Source organism: Haliotis rubra, unplaced genomic scaffold (genome assembly GCF_003918875.1).
Source record: "Haliotis rubra isolate DU_JTF1 unplaced genomic scaffold, ASM391887v1 Scf62, whole genome shotgun sequence".
Taxonomy (NCBI): Eukaryota; Metazoa; Mollusca; class Gastropoda; order Lepetellida; family Haliotidae; genus Haliotis; species Haliotis rubra.
The window spans coordinates 2,416,056-2,435,446 of NW_025767324.1; the positions used below are offsets into that span (position 1 = coordinate 2,416,056).

At 40.3% G+C, this 19,391-nt stretch overlaps 1 protein-coding gene across 1 annotated transcript in view; it reads right to left on the bottom strand.

Annotated features, from left to right (window-relative positions):
- Window positions 1-19,391, bottom strand: part of LOC124256140 (lamin-B1-like) — a 48,145-nt gene that overhangs the window by 22,154 nt on the left and 6,600 nt on the right. The window contains 9 exon segments of the mRNA XM_046690096.1: window positions 72-147; window positions 5,429-5,615; window positions 6,502-6,950; window positions 8,231-8,451; window positions 9,276-9,401; window positions 9,884-10,163; window positions 10,819-11,010; window positions 11,872-11,961; window positions 14,213-14,957. Of these exon segments, the coding sequence (XP_046546052.1) occupies window positions 72-147; window positions 5,429-5,615; window positions 6,502-6,950; window positions 8,231-8,451; window positions 9,276-9,401; window positions 9,884-10,163; window positions 10,819-11,010; window positions 11,872-11,961; window positions 14,213-14,448 (1,857 nt within the window). The 5' untranslated portion in view covers window positions 14,449-14,957.

Sequence of the window (19,391 nt, forward strand, 5' to 3'; positions counted from 1 at the left end):
CGCGAGTGAATCGTAATGGTCAATACTAAATGCTGAAATGTCACATTCACTGATAATGAGGATTTTCTCACCTGAGGCCCATCATTGAGGAGTCGGACATATTTTCCATCTTGTTGTACCTCCATGATCTTCACATCTCCAATAGCACTGCGGGCACAAGCCATTGTGTTAGAGTCAGTAATGCTGGTGTAGGGTCACTCACCACTACACAGAAGGACAAATAGTGGCACAGGTCACTGACAATTAGCAGCACATGCGTAGGCAATGAAATATCCTGTAATCCTATGAAAGTCCACCACCTTCAGTCTGAATGTAATCCTCTTGGTATGGGCACCAGTGTATTTTCATGAATATCACAAATATCTTCAAAGGAGCATAAGGGGAGGTAACCCTAATAATTCCAAACCACTTGTCTCCATTCCACCCACTAAAAATTCTTTTCATGCATACATAAAACACTCAAAAAAACACTTCAAAAGGCCATGTGACAGTTCACTGATATTTTGTGGTTTGGGGTATTATGCTCTCTTAGTCTGGTATTCATCAAACTGTTCCCAAATATTAATTTGGAATTCAGCTGTGATACAGGTCAATAACCATTTCAGAAACCTATGAAATCAACCAAAACATTTAATCATTTTCTGAGAATATTGACTCAGGAATACACCTGGAACTGGATGAGACTAAATCCTCAAAAGGGCAGAACTTGAGGACTCAACAACGCTGCACTGCTATATGTCAGACTGTTTCACAAATCCACAACTACAAATTGCTCCAATTTGTGACTGTCCTCTAAACTTCCTACAAGTTTCACTTCCATAATTTTGCCTTGAAACAAACACAACAGAATGTTAGAATTCCTAAACCTCCGTCCAGTATGATGTAGACTACCAGAACTAAAATACTGTAGTGTAAGGATGAAGTGTATAATCAGCCTGCCACCTCTAACTGCGGCCACTAACTACAGGAGCTGGTTTCTATGTACAGGCAACTCCACTAAGCCCTCTTGAGCTGTGCTGGGTGTTACCGTTAATTTATATTCAAATGATCTGCTATTGTGCAGTGTACCAACACAAATACTGATAAGAAGATTAGCACTACCGAACTGTGCCTGAAAGGCAGAGGTTTGTGACTTTTAACCTCCCTCTGTAACACAGATCTGTGACACATTGTGTTACACATTGTGTTAGACATTGTGTTACACATGGAAGGAGCGATCGCCCTACACTCAACCTTTCTTGCTCGGCCAGACTTGACAACCTGTATATGGCCTGATGATTGCCACCATTTTAAAGCTGTATTATGTTGGAGGCAGGCTGTCAGTCAATGAGCCTTGCTTTAATAAGAGACTTGTGGGCTCTGTTGAACACTGTACATTAGTGAGAGCTGTATGATCAATATATATTTGATAAGAAATAGATAGAGAAAGTCGTACCAGGCCATTGTCAGCTGTCTAATCCACCATATCATGGAAGTCCACAATGTGCTCAGTTGGATTTTTTCAAGCTGAATCCCTGGCCCATGTTACAAATCATTTTTTGTACAAATATTTAACAACTGTTTTTTTCTAATCTTCCCACAATCAGGCATGTCACTGAGCCAGGCCACACAATTCAATAGGACTAATATAACCATCACAGGTTGCTACCCGTTAAGGTCCGAGTTAGAATGAATCTTCAGTAACCCATGCTTGTCGTAAGAGGCGATTTACGGGATCGGGTGGTCAGGCTCGCTCACTTGGTTGACACATGTCATCGGTTCCCAGTTGCGTAGATCGATGCTCATGCTGGATTGTCTGGTCCAGGCTCGATTATTTACAGACCGCCGCTATATAGCTGGAATATTGCTGCATGCGGCGTAAAATTAAACTCACTGATTCATTCACTCACTCATAGGTTGCTAGTGAACTACCATTCCATGTAATTTCCATGGGGACATATTTCCATGGCAAAGGAAAGTAAAAATGTTTTAATTTCTCGAAACTAAAAAATCTTCAAATAAATACATGCACAAATGTTTTTTATATATTTTGTTAGCAAGGAAACTTAAGGCAATAATCATGTTGGAATACTGAACAGGAACTATGAAAGGTATGCGGGTACTCAAAAGTTCACAGCTTTGTTTTTTTTCAACCTCACACTGTTAATCAATAAATCTGACACTTGAAATGACACAAGATAAGATTGTATACTGTCTGCACGAAACGACACAGAAATACTGACAGTAACCTCACGCTGTCTGGGTAATGGTAATCTGACACAAGATCAATGGCAACAAGGTCTTGTATCAAGTAGAATCTGTAGCACTAAAGAATGCAAAAAATGTCCTGCCTGGTAAACTCACGATGACATCAGACTCATTCCGTTGATTCTTTTACTTGCACTTCAGTGATCTAACACTTGAAAATTGATAAAAAACAATACAAAAGTGTTTGGAAATACTGAAACAGGCCCTTCACAGTCCAGTGGAATGATTACATACCGGTACCAATCATACAAGGCAGAAAATGGCAAACATACTTTGTGAATTCCTTCTCTGGGACCTTGACCTTACACTTTGGCCACTTAAAACCTATCCCAATCTGGGACCCATACTTATGGATAACATGTGCCAAGTTTCACTAAACAGCCCACTGTAGCATAATTGCTTCATGGTTTAACCTGATTTTGATGATCACGCCATCCTTTGTTGACCTTGGAATTTCATTTGACGCATAGATCAATCATGTCAAGGTCATCCTGAAGGTTATAGCCTGAAGAAAAATTCATTTAAATAAGTCCCAAGACGTATTTGCCCTCCCTCTTACAATGCTGGAAAGCCCTCTAGATTCACTAAGTTGTCTTGTACGACATGTGTTGGTTGCCAGGAACAGAATCTACTACAAATTGCCACTTTAGGTTCTAGAAAGGCAATTCATGTGTCTCTTGACAAGAAACTCATGCAAGTAAGGGGAAGGTCAAGCAGAGATTTCTCAGAAGGTAGATCGCAGAACTTACTAAGTAACACAAGCAGGTGGAAAAGTGGAAGAAACCAGTGCGTTCAAGCCTGAGTGGTGCGAGTGAGGTGACACACTGGTGTACCACATCCCCACCCTCCTTATCCCCCTTTGGTCTCAGTAACACAGTCTAATCATTGATACAGTATGTGTCTTCGGATTTCTGTCCTGCAGCTATCTAAATTGGACAGAAACGTACCCTAGACAAAATCGGGAATACAGAAATGTACCCAAGGATGAGTCCAATTTCTGCATTGTGCCATTTTCTTGATTGGAACTGTCATACTGTTGTATTGGATGCATTTTATTGCGTTAAATAAGAATCGAGCATACACAGTAACAAATATTTCGTGGTGTGCAATACCAATCGAAATCAGTTAAAGTCAGGAACAACTACATACGATTTTGGTTTTGGGTTGCAGAATATAGATTCATACCGTTTAGGGTACCAGGTACGTTTCTGTATTTTGACTTTGTTGAGGGTACATTTCTGTGTACAGAAACGTACATGGGGTACATATCTGTAGTACCTGTGCTGACAACGACTCTTTCAGCGGGATTAACTGTCACCATCACTTCAAAACATAAAGGCATAAGAACAGTCCATATTTTCTTGTGCAAAGAAAATGTTATGCTTTAAATATTACTTTTGTATTAATCATAAACAGATGTTATGCTTATCATAAAAGTACAATACTAACTTGCAACAAGGGATTTTACACTGCAAAATGTTTAGAAAATATGAAGAACATTTCCTATAATTCAGACACCAGGACAAACACTACTGAAGTCCAATAGTCATCTTTCATGGTTAGCTGGGTCATATTAGAGTTACAGGATTAGTGAATTGCAGATGTGGTTGTGCACAGAAAGGGAGGTAACTCTAAAACATTTCAATGGCATATTTCATATGCAAATTGTACCTCTTGTTTTCAGTTCTGAAAACCATGCTTTAAAATCATGGCGGTAATTGGACCCAGGTCTGCATTGCTTTAACTACGAGTCTACCCAAACACCCAAGTAATATATGGAAAACACACAAACTAATTGTAATCAAACTCTTTGTAATCAATCCATCTCAATCAATCATGTTTCCATTAAGTTGAGAAAATCTTGATCATAAGCAATTGTGCCAACCAATTCCTTGCACTAGTTGATACACGCTTTCAGTCCATTTCAAGAACACTTCTACGAAGTACAGTTTCACCAAGGGGCACTATTGCACACAGGGAATCATGTAACAGTGACTCCCTCATGTATCTTGGTGTTTCTCTAGAACAGGGCCATCAACTACAGCTCCACCACATGACACCACAAGAATCATCGGGACATGTCCTACTGATGGAGAGTAATATGGAGATGCTTGTCTACTTATAGTATAAGTTATACCCCACTTTTGCCTGATTATCATTTTTTACCTCTACTTAAAAATCCCAAAATGTAAAAAGGCAGTAGTCAACCACTTGATTTATCTGCATAGCACTATATATCTAGACAAAAATGGGTGAGTTCTGCTTAAAAAATTAGTCTCAACCTGTCATCATGAAAACATAAAAAATTACCAAAAAAAGTGAGACAGTGTGTAAGTATGGCTTTATGCCGCTTTTAGCAATATTCCAGCAAATATTATCACTGTGAGGACACCAGAAATGTGTTTCATACATTGTACCCATGTTGGGAATCGAACCTGGGCCTTTTGGCATGACAACGAACACTTTAACCACAAAGCTACCTCCACCCTAACCAAAACACATACTCCTTAAAATCAGAAGGCCCTAGCTCACCTCTAGACTGACCTAGATAGCAGGTTTCAGCAACAAGTATTCAACAGTGAGATCTGATCCCGGTACAGAAGAAGGCAGACAGATGGACAGACACACAGAGATGCTATCACTATTTCACGTTTTTCAAACCAGGGCTAAATCACCAAGGGACAGGTCCATCGCACACCTGCACACTCAACCCTTGTATCTTACCCGTAGGTATGTTGACCAACTACAGTAGTGTGGTAAGGGCTAGGGCTGGAAGTTTATGTACACAGAATTACTATTTACATACAAGTGTGTTTCACATTACCGACAACTGATATCAGGCTTTTAATAATATTCCTCTGTTTCAAATTGTTTTCCCAAAAATAATAATTAAGAAGCCCCTCTGTACCATGAGTTTGAAAATGTGCCTAGTTGAAAATATAACATGTAACATATACCATATCAGCTATTTCTTATTATTTCGCTTGAAGTCAAAGTTCTCTTCTTGTTTTCATTTAAAAAAAAAAAATCTTTTTTCAGTCTTGAAATAATTAAACATACTCAGTATGAAGAAACGGAAACTGATCTGAAGCATATTAATGTGCATTCTGGAAAGTTGGTTTTGGAGCCCTATAGGCCAAATGATTAAAAAAACTAAACAACTTTGATATCTCCTGCTCACCTGGATGTTGCAACGGTGTAGTCATGGTGGGTGGAGCTGGGAGGGCGCTCCAGGGGGCTGCTCTTGGGTCGGAGGGAGCTGTAGAGGGTGTCCCTCTGTAGGTCCTGGAACATCTCATCAAAGTAGTCCTTGCCCTGCCCCAGGGAGGTGGGAACCAGGGGTATGTTGCGACTCCTTGGCCCTGAAACTGAAGGGAGAGGGGTTAGGTTAGGGAAAGTATGTTATCTGATGGTGAGCGGGTCATTTCAGGGTGACAGGGGTTATCTGAGGATGCTAGGAGATTAGCTGTGGGTGAGGGAGTAGTTGAGGATGAGAGGGGCTTTGATTTAAATTTAATTTATCATCATAAAAACGGATTAGCTAACAGTCAAGGCAGTGCTGGAACGACTTTAGTCAGACTTGCTCGGACGATCAGTTACTGGAGTCTAGTTCATTATTTACAGCATGTTAACCTGAGGTGTGCGTGGGTGAGCTGAGGGTGAGGGGCTAGTTTAGGGGTGAATCTCTTACCTGTGTGTGAAGGGCTAGCTGAAGATGTGAAGAGGTTAGGTGAGGATGCTAGGATAGTTGAAGATGTGAGGTGGGTAGCAGAGGGTGAGAGGTGGGGTGATTAGGATGAGAGTGACTAGCTGAAAGGTGAGAAGGTGAGCTGAGGGTGAAGGGCTAGCTGAGGGTGAGGAGTGACAGGATGAGCCAAGGGTGAGGGGCTAGCTGATTATGCTAGGGAGTTAGCTGAGGGTGACATGTGGGTAGCTGAGGCATGTAGAGGACCAATCATTTGATATATATAACAGGCCATGTGAACATTGTATCAAAGAAAATATATTGTCCCAGAAATGGTTTGAAAAGGAAAATTGTCGCACTACCATATTTTGGGCCATTGATAAAATTAGGACGATATCTGATTTTCCACATGCAGCTGAAGAAAGGGCTAGTCTCTTTAAAACATTCCCATTTTTTCAAGAATATATAACTTGGGCATTTCCAAAGCCAAAATCATTCTTCTAATTTCAGTATTTCTTGTTTGCTGGGTTCCATAAACCATCTTAAATATATTACTGAAGTTAACCAACCTGGAGCAGACTTTGCCCTCTGATATTTTTGTGAAGTGACTGGACCACGAGGTGTCTCAGGAGGTGATGGCTCCACCTGCAACCGGTTTACACTGGGCGACGTCTCGTAAATGTACTTGGAGGTGGACATAGGGAACTCCAGAGTGCTGATGGGCTCAGTTGGGTCCAGATAGTTGGGAATGCAGGATGTGGTGAAGTCAGGCTCGTATGGTGAGGTGGTGCCCAGGGGCATGGTGTAGTCTTGTAAGGCAGAGCAGGCGATGGTGTCTCCAGTATAGATTGGTGGCACGGTGGGGATGAAGGAAGACGAAGCAGGGAGGGATGTGTTAAAGTTCGCCATGCCTGGTGGTGGGGTTGAGTAGGGGTAGGCGGTGGGGGGCAGTGGTCTCTCGAAGGTCATCACTGCGGAGGCTGCTTGTGTTTGGCCGGCATTCCTTTGGACTTGCAATCTGTGGGTGAAGCGGCTTACATTTACTGTCAAGTAATTGAGATAGAAATAACAATATTTGAGTAATATTAAGATTAAGAAGAAGACCGTTCTCATTCATCTCTTCTCTCTCTACCTAAGCTTCTCATTCTCTCTTGCCAGCCATGGTTCCTCTCCATACAATCATTCTTGCCTCTCAAATCTTTCTTCTCACTCACCACCCTTAACTCATACTCTGCTTCTTCACTTGATGGACTGCAGTGGGTTCATAAGCTCACCTACAATCTTTGTACCCAAATCAGCCAGTCCTCCCTCTTGTGAACTTGTCCTAAGTTTTTTCACTCATCCACTTGTTCCTCACAGACTTTCCCCAACTCATCCTGTCTTCCCTGAATGTAGCCCTCCTCCTCACTTAGTTACATCTCCCAGAGTTTCCCCAACTCATCCTGTCTTTCCTGAATGTAGACCTCCTCCTCATCCCCATAGTTACATCTCCCTGCAGTTTCCCCAACTCATGCCCATACAGACCCATCTCCCCCATACAGACCATCTCCTCTGCTGTACCTCCCAGAGTTTCCCCAACTCATCCCCATACAGCCCATCTCCTCTGCTGCACCTCCCAGAGTTTCCCCAACTCATCCCCATACAGCCCATCTCCTCTCCTGTACCTCCCAGAGTTTCCCCAACTCATGCCCATACAGCCCATCTCCTCTCTCTGCACCTCTCCAGAGTTTCCCCAACTCATCCCCATACAGCCCATCTCTCTCCCTGTACTCCTCCTCCAGAGTTTCCCTCAACTCATCCCCATACAGCCCATCTCCTCTCCTGCACTCTCTCAGTTTTCCCCAACTCATCCCCATACAGCTCCATCTCCTCTCCTGCACCTCTCAGTTTCCCCAACTCATCCCCATACAGCCCATCTCCTCTCCTGTAACTCCTCCCCTAGAGATTCCCCCTCCCCAGAGTCCCCCAACTCCATCCCCATACAGTCCTGTACCTCTCCCCAGAGTTTCCCCAACTCATCCCCATACAGCCCATCTCCTCTCCTGCACCTCTCCTCTCTAGTCTCAGTTTCCCCAACTCATCCCCATACAGCTCATTTCCTCTCCTGCACCTCCCAGAGTTTCCCCAACTCATCCCCATCTCCTTTCCTGTACATCTCAGAGTTTCCCCAACTCATCCCCATACAGCCCATCTCCTCTGCTGCACCTCCCAGAGTTTCCCCAACTCATCCCCATACAGCCCATCTCCTCTCTTGTACCTCTCAGTTTCCCCAACACATTTCGTCAATATCAAGCTCACCTCTTCTCCTCTTCCTCCAAGAGAAGCTTCAGAGACTCTATCTCAGCCTTGAGTGGGACGTTTGCCTCCCGTATGGACGATGCCTCCTTTATCTTGGTGAAGAGCACCTCCTGTACCTCACGAAGCTTCTTCTCCAGGGTGCGGATGTTGTCTGACGAGCGGCTACGTTCCACTGCCAGCATATCCTCCAGGGACTTCCTCTGATGTTCAATGTTCGACAGCTGGATGAAAACAATATCACAATACTGATAACCTGTGTGAAAGATTATATTTTACCACCTGAGAATTAAATATATATTCTTTGGCTAAATGTTGAAGGATAATAAGTATATTGTGTATTTCTAAATATGAAAAATAAAAAGGATTAAATAAATGTACACATTTAGTATATTTTTTATTGAAATGTATAGCTTATGATATTTAGATCTGCTATTGTTTGTTGGAAGTATAGTCAGGCTCTCCAACAAAAGTATTCTGAACTGTGTGAGAGTCCTGATAATGGTTATGGATTACCTCCCTTGTTTAATCACCACTTACTCGGTTCTACTGCCCTGACACTTGGTGCGTGCGATTTACACTTCTCGAAGTGGAAGTGGACACTTCCGGATGTTCGAATTGCACACTTCTCTTCTCGGAAGTACTTCCCGCTCTTCTCATTCACGAGCAGAAGAGCGAGGACACAGTGAGCAGAAGAGCTCGGTCTTCGGCTGTTCGATATAAAACCCAGAAGACCCCTCTTCCGGAACAAGTTTCTCTTTCGAGAAGACGTATAATCGCACGCGCCTACTGTGGCTGCTGATGGTCGTGATGAGGTAATGGGTGAGTGAGAAAAATAAATGTTGTTAGCACAACTCCCGCTATATCACATTGGCTTTCAGATAATTTAGTCTGGCCGACAGACAAGCATGATCCATTCTCTCACTAAACATGATGACAACAACCAGCCATGTTTTGTTTTCTCTGATCACCCATTCCTCAGATATTGTGCCACGTGGAACAAACTCATGTCTTCCTGTATAAACAAGTGTGTGTTGAGTTAACTGACCTGTCCCTCCAGTGACCTGACCTTGGCCTTCATTTCACCAGCTGACCCCTCTAACTGGGTCTTTTCTGTCTGAAGACGCTCGATCGTAGTGGCATCATTGTCCAACTGAACCCTTAGAGCCGCAATCTGCACATATAGATACAACTTTAGTTTCATTATGGTTGCAATCTGGGAATGATCCTGTGGAAATCATAATGGTGTTTGATTCACTGTAAACTGTGTACAAAGAAGCAGCGTAGGGGCTTCCTCAGGGTTGACCTTTCTAAATAGAGACAACATTTTCTAATGTGGAATTTCACAATGGTTCAACTCCTGAATATTTAGGAAAGTTTAGTCTAATGATCGAAGAGATAAGTAAATGTTTTTCAAGCAATACTGTGAAAGTCACTTTGACAAACATTGTATTTCAAATTGTATAATGTATGCAACAAATGAAATGATTTCCAACACAGGGCCTTTTGTTAAAACTACCTTTCCCAATTTGGAATTTAAATACTGAAATTATTCTGAATAATTTAGCATTTAAAAAACACAAAACAGGGACAGACAAGACACTTCGTTATGCCACCTTGTTTCCAGAGTCCAGATGTCATAGCAAGAAAACTCACATTTCTGTTATATTCTGCATCCGACTCCATCTGGTATTTCTTGAACTCGGCTTCAGAGGCTTCTCGTACAGTCTTCAGCAGATCGCCCATGGACGTATCACTCTTACTCAGCTCCCGGACCTTGGCCTCCAGGCTGAGAATAGTTCCTGTTGATGATTCCACTCGGTTCCGGAGTTCAATGACCTGCTGTGTGTTGACCTGGTCATTAAACTCCAGTTTCTTCATCAGCTGTTGTACCCGGTCCTCTGCCTCTTGGCGAGCCACCTGCTCCACCTCGTACCTGCATATATATGTTCGTCATGAATGGGAACATTCATTGTTGATTGGCCACATCACAATATATTGAGACACGATACCTGGAGCCTTACATTTCACCAATATATCAATGTATAAATCAACACCTTACACATCTAAATAGGATAGGCATACCCATGAATTAATCTTTTCTGATAGGGACATTGGGGTAGCCTAGTGGTTAAAGCGTTTGCTCATCACGCCGAAGACCCGGGTTCGATTCCCCACATGGGTACAATGTGTGAAGCCCATTTCTGGTGTCCTCCGCCGTGGTATTGTTGGAATATTCCTAAAAGCGGCGTAAAACTAAACTCACTTACTCTTTTTTATAATATAGTTTGATTGGCCTCAAATTCACTACCTTCCATATAGAGCCATGTTTATTCCGTTGCTTTTTTCATTTCCCCGTTTCCTAAAAGTTTCCTTACTATTCAGATAAACATTGTATTTTGATGTTAACCTGCCTCATTATAGCGAGAGTAAACACTGTCGTCGGAAAATGTTTGTAAGAAAACATATGATTGAATATTACAGTGAGGACCAGAGAACAGATTTTCAAATACTGTCATAAACAAAATAGTTTTGCTGTTTGGGTTCTGATGTTAAGCATCTTTTCATAAACTAATCAAACCATAACTCACCGATGTTTGAGAGTCTCATTCTCTCGAGTGAGGCCCTCAACATTACGTTGGAGCAGATCTGTGTTATCAGGACCTTTTATGGTTGCAGCCATCTTTGCAGAGTGAAGTTGAGCCTCAAGGCCAGCGACTTCTCTCCGAAACAGGGTCATCTCTTCCGTGAGCTTCCGACTCCTGTCACTCTCCACACTTAGTCTGGGGAGACATTTCACACCTTCATCATTCATCTAAATAAGGGGCAGGACGGTTGCAAGTGATTGGAAACATCCTCATCTTCTACATCTCTGAGTGAGTACTTAGAATTTTACATAAATTCTTTAGCAATACAGGGTCATATTATTGTGGTTATTCATCTCCAGTCGGACAAAAACGCCTATGATGCTGTAATTTTGCATTAAGTCAATGTTAAGGTATGAGAGTTATCTTCACCTTAGCGCTAAGATCACTTTGTACAATGGCACCCAGGGCCAATCATTATGAAAATAATCATAGTCTTTTGTTTTATTGATAGATTTTTTCTTAGGCCAGATTTTGTTGGAAGGTTATATTTTGGAGTTGAAATGGTTTTAAATATTTTTTTAAGTTGGATAGGTATGTGATTTTAAAAACTCTTGGTCTGCTGGAATCCACCATCCACCATCCACCAAATAATTTGCCTTGTAATGACCATTTTTCACTGGAAAATTTTCTGCTTGAAGCAAATAAATCCCCTCAATTTTTTTTTCCAAAACAACCTTTACCATTGGTGGGATGAAAAATACTCGTCCTGATTTTTAAGGGTTGCAAATCTGTAAACCAAGCCAAAATCACTTATGGCCTTATGTTATTTTCTCTGGTATACCCTTTCATTATGACCTAAGTTGTTTCTGTTAAAAATATCCAGAAATTGTCAGTTGTAGATAATTATTTCTATGCTTCAATTTTACTATCCCAAATATATACATCCATCCAGAAGGCAATACATTCTTTGGAACTCGACAGGTATCAACCTACATTGCACTATCCCTTTCTAAATGTTGCTAGCCACAGGCTGCCAGGCCACCACTGTGTACCCACCTGTCCTGTATTTCAGCTGCAGCCTGCTGATGCTTGTTGCTCTGTATCTGCAACGTGTTCTTCTCTCGACTCGTCACTTCAATATCTTTCCTGAAGAGAAATAGACAAAAAGTGAATATCTGATGATGAATGTGAGGGGTTTAGTGTGCTGCACATTACCAAAGCCATACAGTAGACAAGAGACATGGATGGACATGAAGATATCTGGAAAACAAATGTGTTTGTTTGATAGTACAACAAGAATCCAGTCTGAGTGAGTGAGTATTGTTTTACGCTGCTTTTAGAAATATTCCAGCAATATCATGATGGGGGACACCAAAAATGGGCTTCACACATTGTATGCATGTGGGGAATTGAACCCGGGTTTTCGGTGTGACAAGCCAACGCTTTAACTACTAGGCTACCCCACCTCCCCATTCCAGCCTGGACCAGACAACAGCGAGTCTGATATTGTGATCAGTCCATCACAATACGTATAATCATCCATTATGACCCGGGGATTTGAATCTTGACACATTGATCCATGATCTAAAGACCGCTCTTGTCGCTTGAATGTTATACTCAATGCATCAGTGTGCAATCAAGTTATATTCTCAGCTCCATGAGGAGTATGAAAACTAGTTGCCTATAACAAATATATGTAATACTGCTGTCTAAGGTGTAACAGGGAGGTGGGGATAGCCTAGTGGTTAAACCGTTCGCTCATCATGATGAAGGACCGGGTTTGATTCCCCACATGGGTACAATGTGTGAAGCCATATTTGGTGTCTCCTGCCATGATATTGCTGGGGTATTGCTTAAAGCGGCGTAAAACAATACTCACTCACTCAGACTGGACTATTTACAGGCTATTCACTCACTCACGCTCACTATAACGTAACCCACGTAATGATCACTATATAGGTTACGATTCAACACCAACACAACCTGACACATTATAGGTAGCTCTTTTCTGTATGATGCACAGTTTCTTTATCTTTTATAACCAGTCACATTATTCAAATAAATGTTAGTGAATTTGTGTGAACTGATGACAAGACACAATAACTAACCAATATTTACAGCAACCATGATCTAATTACTGCTGTTAATACTTTGAAATTAACTTTGTTTGTCAGAGAATGGATAAATGTATAAAAAATGCAGTAGACAGTCATTTTTGTTGGAATTTGACTATTGTATGTCAAGAAATTATTTAGCGTTTGAAATAGACTGACTGACTGACTGAGTTTTGGTTTTACGCTGCTTTTAGCAATTTTCCAGCAACATCACGGCGGGGGACACCAGAAATGGGCTTCACACATTGTACCCATGTGGGGATTCGAACCCGGGTCTTCGGCGTGACGAGCCAACGCTTTAACCACTAGGCTCCCCCACCGCCCCGTTTGAAATAGAAGGACTATGGGAACCTTTAGGGTCCTGATCCACAAAATGTTCATAGAGTTACGACCTATCGTAGATTTATGACCTATCGTAACTCTTTACTTTACCATGGGCTTACGAATGTTGTAGTGGATAGGGTCCCTGGACTTTATACTATTGTCTTTAGTTATATTTAGTAATGAGGGAATGAGGAGTCTACAGTATCATGAGTGGTGCATCGTTTAATGATCCCCTTGCAATCTGAATGACGTCCTTTCTTCTCCAAAGTGGCTATATCTAAAGCAGTGTTGAGAGCCACGCTATCAGTATATTGTTCTTCAGCTTTTTATTTCCTTCATGTCACAGTCAGGTCAAGTACCAAGTACATCATAAACCTGGCTTATGTAAACTACATAAGTGTATAAGTGCATTCACTGAGCAGATATTTATGAGAATATAATCATCTACAGTAATCTAAGTTTATAACCATAAATTGATGGACATGATGAACTCGGATTTTCTTGTCCCTGCCATTTACTGTTATGCTGTAAACATATATCGCTGAAAAGCATAAAACTAACTACTGACATAACGAACTAAAATTAGACAATAAACTAACAAAACTAGTGACAAAGTGCACCATGAGGTTTTTGGTTCGAACTGGTGTGCTGAAACCGATGCTGGGGGGCGGTGGGGTAGCCTGCTGTTAAAGCGTTTGCTCATCACACCGACGGCCGGGTTCGATTCCCCACATGGGCACAATGTGTGAAGCCCATTTCTGGTGTCCCCAGCTGTGATATTGCTGGAATATTGCTAAAAGTGGCGTAAATCCACACTCACTCACTCACCTATGCTGGTCATAACGGGTGACTTAATTGATAGACTCATTATTGACACTCTGCCATCACCTTGGTGAAATATTGTTGTGTACATGATTAAACAATAAACAAACATATCAAGTGATGTTCAAGACACTTACCTAAGTTTATCAAGCTCTTGTTCATAAATGTTCTTCAAGTTGTTTATTTCCTCTTCTAATATTTTGGCAGATTTGAGGAATGCAGAAGTGTCTATTTGGTTGCCTTGGTCGCTAACCATTCGTACACGATTCACGTAGGACGTGAGTCGGTCATTGAGTCTTTGGAGCTCCTCCTTCTCCGACAGTCGAGACACGTTGCCCTGCGACATGCTCATGTCTCCGCCTACAAAGTACATTCTGGGAACTTGTGACAAAGATGAAGCTGAGCACGCTCTCTTTTCTCTTAACAAAAGCGGTTGTCTGAATGGAACTAAAGTCCTGTTGTGTTCATTGCTAGCAACATGAAGTGGCTTATATGTTTTGGGGGGAGTCACACGAGGTTGATTCTGTGGAATCGGGCCGCGTATTGTAAATATTTTTTGCTCGAGGGCTACGAGGTGTTTGTTGTATACCCTGTTCACTTAGATAGTTTCTACAACAGATAAATGTTTTTCCTCTTTCAGGAGGGTTTTTGCCTTTGTTTCCTGGTGGCGCTGTATGACCGTTCTCAATTTGGTCAACCTCTAACAGTTGTTCCAAAAATGGTGAACTTGGTTTTTCGCTTTCAGTTTCAGATTGACTACACTCTTGGTCTTTGGTCTCTACATGAGTTGTCTCCTCTTGGCAGGATATTTTGTGGGTAGTCTCCCCTGGGTCAGTTTGTTGATCAACCTGCTTCTCCCCTTCTCTCACTCCATCAGTGAATCTGAAAATAGCAATTTCATTTTGTTTCAATACTCATGAGCTTTCATTAAACACTTCTTCAATCGCTGGATCCAAACCCGTGTTAAGCTGATGCATAATCCGACAGAACTGATCTTGTCATATGAAGATGAGGTGAGATGAAAACAGTTTAAACATCACATTTAATATTGTTTTACACAAATAGAGATGTGCATTTACCTTAGTGATGTAACAGTACAGAAATACAGTACTGTAACACAATATGAGGCCAAGGAGGTGAGGTGAGGTAAAATTTGGTTTCACGTCGTGCTTGAGAATATTTCGCTCATTTGACGATGTGCATGCGTGTGTATGTGTATGTGTATGTGCGGCTGCTTGTACTAGCCCAGACTGAAGCTGGTTTTATAGTGTTAGCCCACTGAGATACCATGCTGCAGTGAAGCATGAATACCCCACTCAGACACATTATACTGACTCCAAGCCGACCAGTCCTTGTTGTACCCATTAATGCCGAGCGCCAGGCAGGGACCAACAAGTACCATATTTTAACGTCTTTTGGATGTAACAGTACAGAAATACAGTACCGTAACACAATACGAGGCTAAAGATACAATACATTGATTACAACTCCTGTATCGCAATACATGCAATACATTACAAGTTATATTGATATAAAAATGTGAATAACAAAAGAAAGTGTTTCGGAACCAGTTTATGAACATCTAGGATTTCCTGATCAGCTATAAATAGTACCCCTTGGCTGACTTCAATGTTAAACAAGAAACCAAAAAAACAAAACATAAATACACAAGATTTTCATCACGAATATAGAAAAATCCAGCAGGTTTTCTTAATTTTTTCTGTGAAAGGAGAAGCTTATGCATTTTAGTTACAGACAGATTATTGTTTTGATGCCTTCTACAGAACATTATTCTCTGAAAGAAGCTTAACAATTTGAATTTTTATTCACAATATATGTTTCTTCAGGAAATCATCATGTCCATCAAATAATGTGTTTCTTGGGCACAAAACCCAATGCGAATTTTTTAATCAAATTCTATGTCAATTTAAGTTCATTTGCCTCTTGTTTTCGAATAAAATCATATGGCCTCATTCAGTGTACCGGCATGTGGTTCAAAAAATTTAGATTCATAATGATACTCTTGAATGAAAATCAAACAAGTTTTATAATGGCAAGATGATGGATTAACCATAAGAGAATTGATGTTTTCTTTATTAGATAATGATTATCCATAATGTCGCATAAATAGCAGTGATAAAGCCTTGTTGGTTTCTTTTCATTTCAAGGAATTGTATAGCAATTATAAAAAAAAATGATCCAAAGTATTTTTTCCAATAACAGTAGCTAGTCAGTTTGATGAACCAACTAAAGCAAACTATAAGGCCTTAAAAATAACCAGTTCCACAGAAACTGTAATGTGAACCAAAACGTGAATGCTTCTTGAGTTGACTAAATAATACTGGTGTTTTGTCATGGTCTGAACAAGGGAAATTTCTTGTAAGATTTTGAGGAAGTCAGCCTAGGAAACATGTGTATACATGACAGGCACTCTTGACAACCATTTGTACTCTGAAACATATACAACCTGGTGAAAGTAATAGACCTGCCTTTGTTCTATGACTGTTTGTGATGTCAATATCCATCTTGTAGGACATAATTATTGCTCATTAGTGGTCTGGTAGACTTACAAATATATCTGACGGTTTCACATAATGTGGTCATTGAGCAGAACTTTCCTTGAGCAGTTTAAAAAACATAAAACTACAAAGTAAAAAAGGATATTGCATATTTACACTCTCAGTTCAGAAGAGACATTAACCTTGTTTAAACTGAGCTTGAAATCTTGACAACAATTGTCCTCGGTCATATTCCACAAAGTGATTGTAGCGCAACAGGACTCAACAGGTGAGTCTACGTTAAATTTGTGAGTTACAATCACATGATCCCTATGATAGCTTTGTTGACAGGCCTGTAACTTTTAGGGTTGTATATTGGAAAATAAAATAAATGGCCATATAAATGGATTGTGATACAGGGATCTGTATTACGATATAGATTGAGATCCACGGGGAGCTGAAGTGTGTTTGACAATGACTTATTGTACATTCAGATACTATTTTCAGTATACATAAGTAAATAATGCAGAGCACAGTCAGTGAAGACCACTTCATCGTCATGGATACAGGGGAGACAACAAATTAAGAAAAAATTGAAAAACTTTCCTCATTTCTGCGGGATCTGGTTTAAAGGGAAACATTGTGTCTATCAGTTTTGAAGGGAAACATCATGTCAATCAGTATGGATTGGAAACATCATGTCAATCAGTATGGATTGGAAACATCATGTCTATCAGTTTTGAAGGGAAACATCATGTGAATCAGTTTTGAAGGGAAACATCATGTCTATCAGTTTTGAAGGGAAACATCATGTCAATCAGTTTTGAAGGGAAACATCATGTCAATCAGTTTTGAAGGGAAACATCATGTCAATCAGTTTTGAAGGGAAACATCATGTCAATCAGTTTTGAAGGGAAACATCATGTCTAATCAGTTTTGAAGGGAAACATCATGTCAATCAGTTTTGAAGGGAAACATCATGTGAATCAATCAGTTTTGAAGGGAAACATCATGTCAATCAGTTTTGAAGGGAAACATCATGTCTATCAGTTTTGAAGGGAAACATCATGTCAATCAGTTTTGAAGGGAAATCATGTCATGAAGGGAAACATCATGTCAATCAGTTTTGAAGGGAAATCATGTCATCAGTTTTGAAGGGAAACATCATGTCAGTTTTGAAGGAAACATCATGTCAATCAGTTTGAAGGGAAACATCATGTCAATCAGTTTTGAAGGGAAACATCATGTCAATCAGTTTTGAAGGGAAACATCATGTCAATCAGTTTTGAAGGGAAACATCATGTCTATCAGTTTTGAAGGGAAACATCATGTCAATCAGTTTTGAAGGGAAACATCATGTCAATCAGTTTTTTTGAAGGGAAACATCATGTCAATCAGTTTTGAAGGTCTATCAGTTTTGAAACATCATGTCAATCAGTTTTGAAGGGAAACATCATGTCAATCAGTTTTGAAGGGAAACATCATGTCAATCAGTTTTGAAGGGAACATCATGTCAATCAGTTTTGAAGGAAACATCATGTCTAATCAGTTTTGAAGGGAAACATCATGTCAATCAGTTTTGAAGGGAAACATCATGTCAATCAGTTTTGAAGGGAAACATCATGTCAATCAGTTTTGAAGGGAAACATCATGTCAATCAGTTTTGAAGGGAAACATCATGTCTATCAGTTTTGAAGGGAAACATCATGTCAATCAGTTTTGAAGGGAAACATCATGTCAATCAGTTTTGAAGGGAAACATCATGTCAATCAGTTTTGAAGGGAAACATCATGTCAATCAGTTTTGAAGGAAACATCATGTCAATCAGTTTTGAAGGGAAACATCATGTCAATCAGTTTTGAAGGGAAACATCATGTCAATCAGTTTTGAAGGGAAACATCATGTCAATCAGTTTTGAAGGGAAACATCATGTCATCAGTTTTGAAGGAAACATTTTGAAGGAAACATCATGTGTCAATCAGTTTTGAAGGGAAACATCATGTCAATCAGTTTTGAAGGGAAACATCATGTCAATCAGTTTTGAAGGGAAACATCATGTCTATCAGTTTTGAAGGGAAACATCATGTCAATCAGTTTTCTAAGGGAAGGGAAACATCATGTCAATCAGTTTTGAAGGGAAACATCATGTCAATCAGTTTTGAAGGGAAACATCATGTCAATCAGTTTTGAAGGGAAACATCATGTCAATCAGTTTTGAAGGGAAACATCATGTCAATCAGTTTTGAAGGGAAACATCATGTCAATCAGTTTTGAAGGAAACATCATGTCAATCAGTTTTGAAGGGAAACATCATGTCAATCAGTTTTGAAGGGAAACATCATGTCAATCAGTTTTGAAGGAAACATCATGTCAATCAGTTTTGAAGGAAACATCATGTCAATCAGTTTTGAAGGGAAACATCATGTCAATCAGTTTTGAAGGGAAACATCATGTCAATCAGTTTTGAAGGAAACATCATGTCAATTTTGAAGGGAATCAGTTTTGAGTTTTCAGTTTTGAAGGAAACATCATGTCAATCAGTTTTGAAGGGAAACATCATGTCAATCAGTTTTGAAGGAAACATCATGTCTATCAGTTTTGAAGGGAAACATCATGTCAATCAGTTTTGAAGGGAAACATCATGTCAATCAGTTTTGAAGGGAAACATCATGTCAATCAGTTTTGAAGGGAAACATCATGTCAATCAGTTTTGAAGGAAACATCATGTCAATCAGTTTTGAAGGGAAACATCATGTCAATCAGTTTTGAAGGGAAACATCATGTCAATCAGTTTTGAAGGGAAACATCATGTCTATCA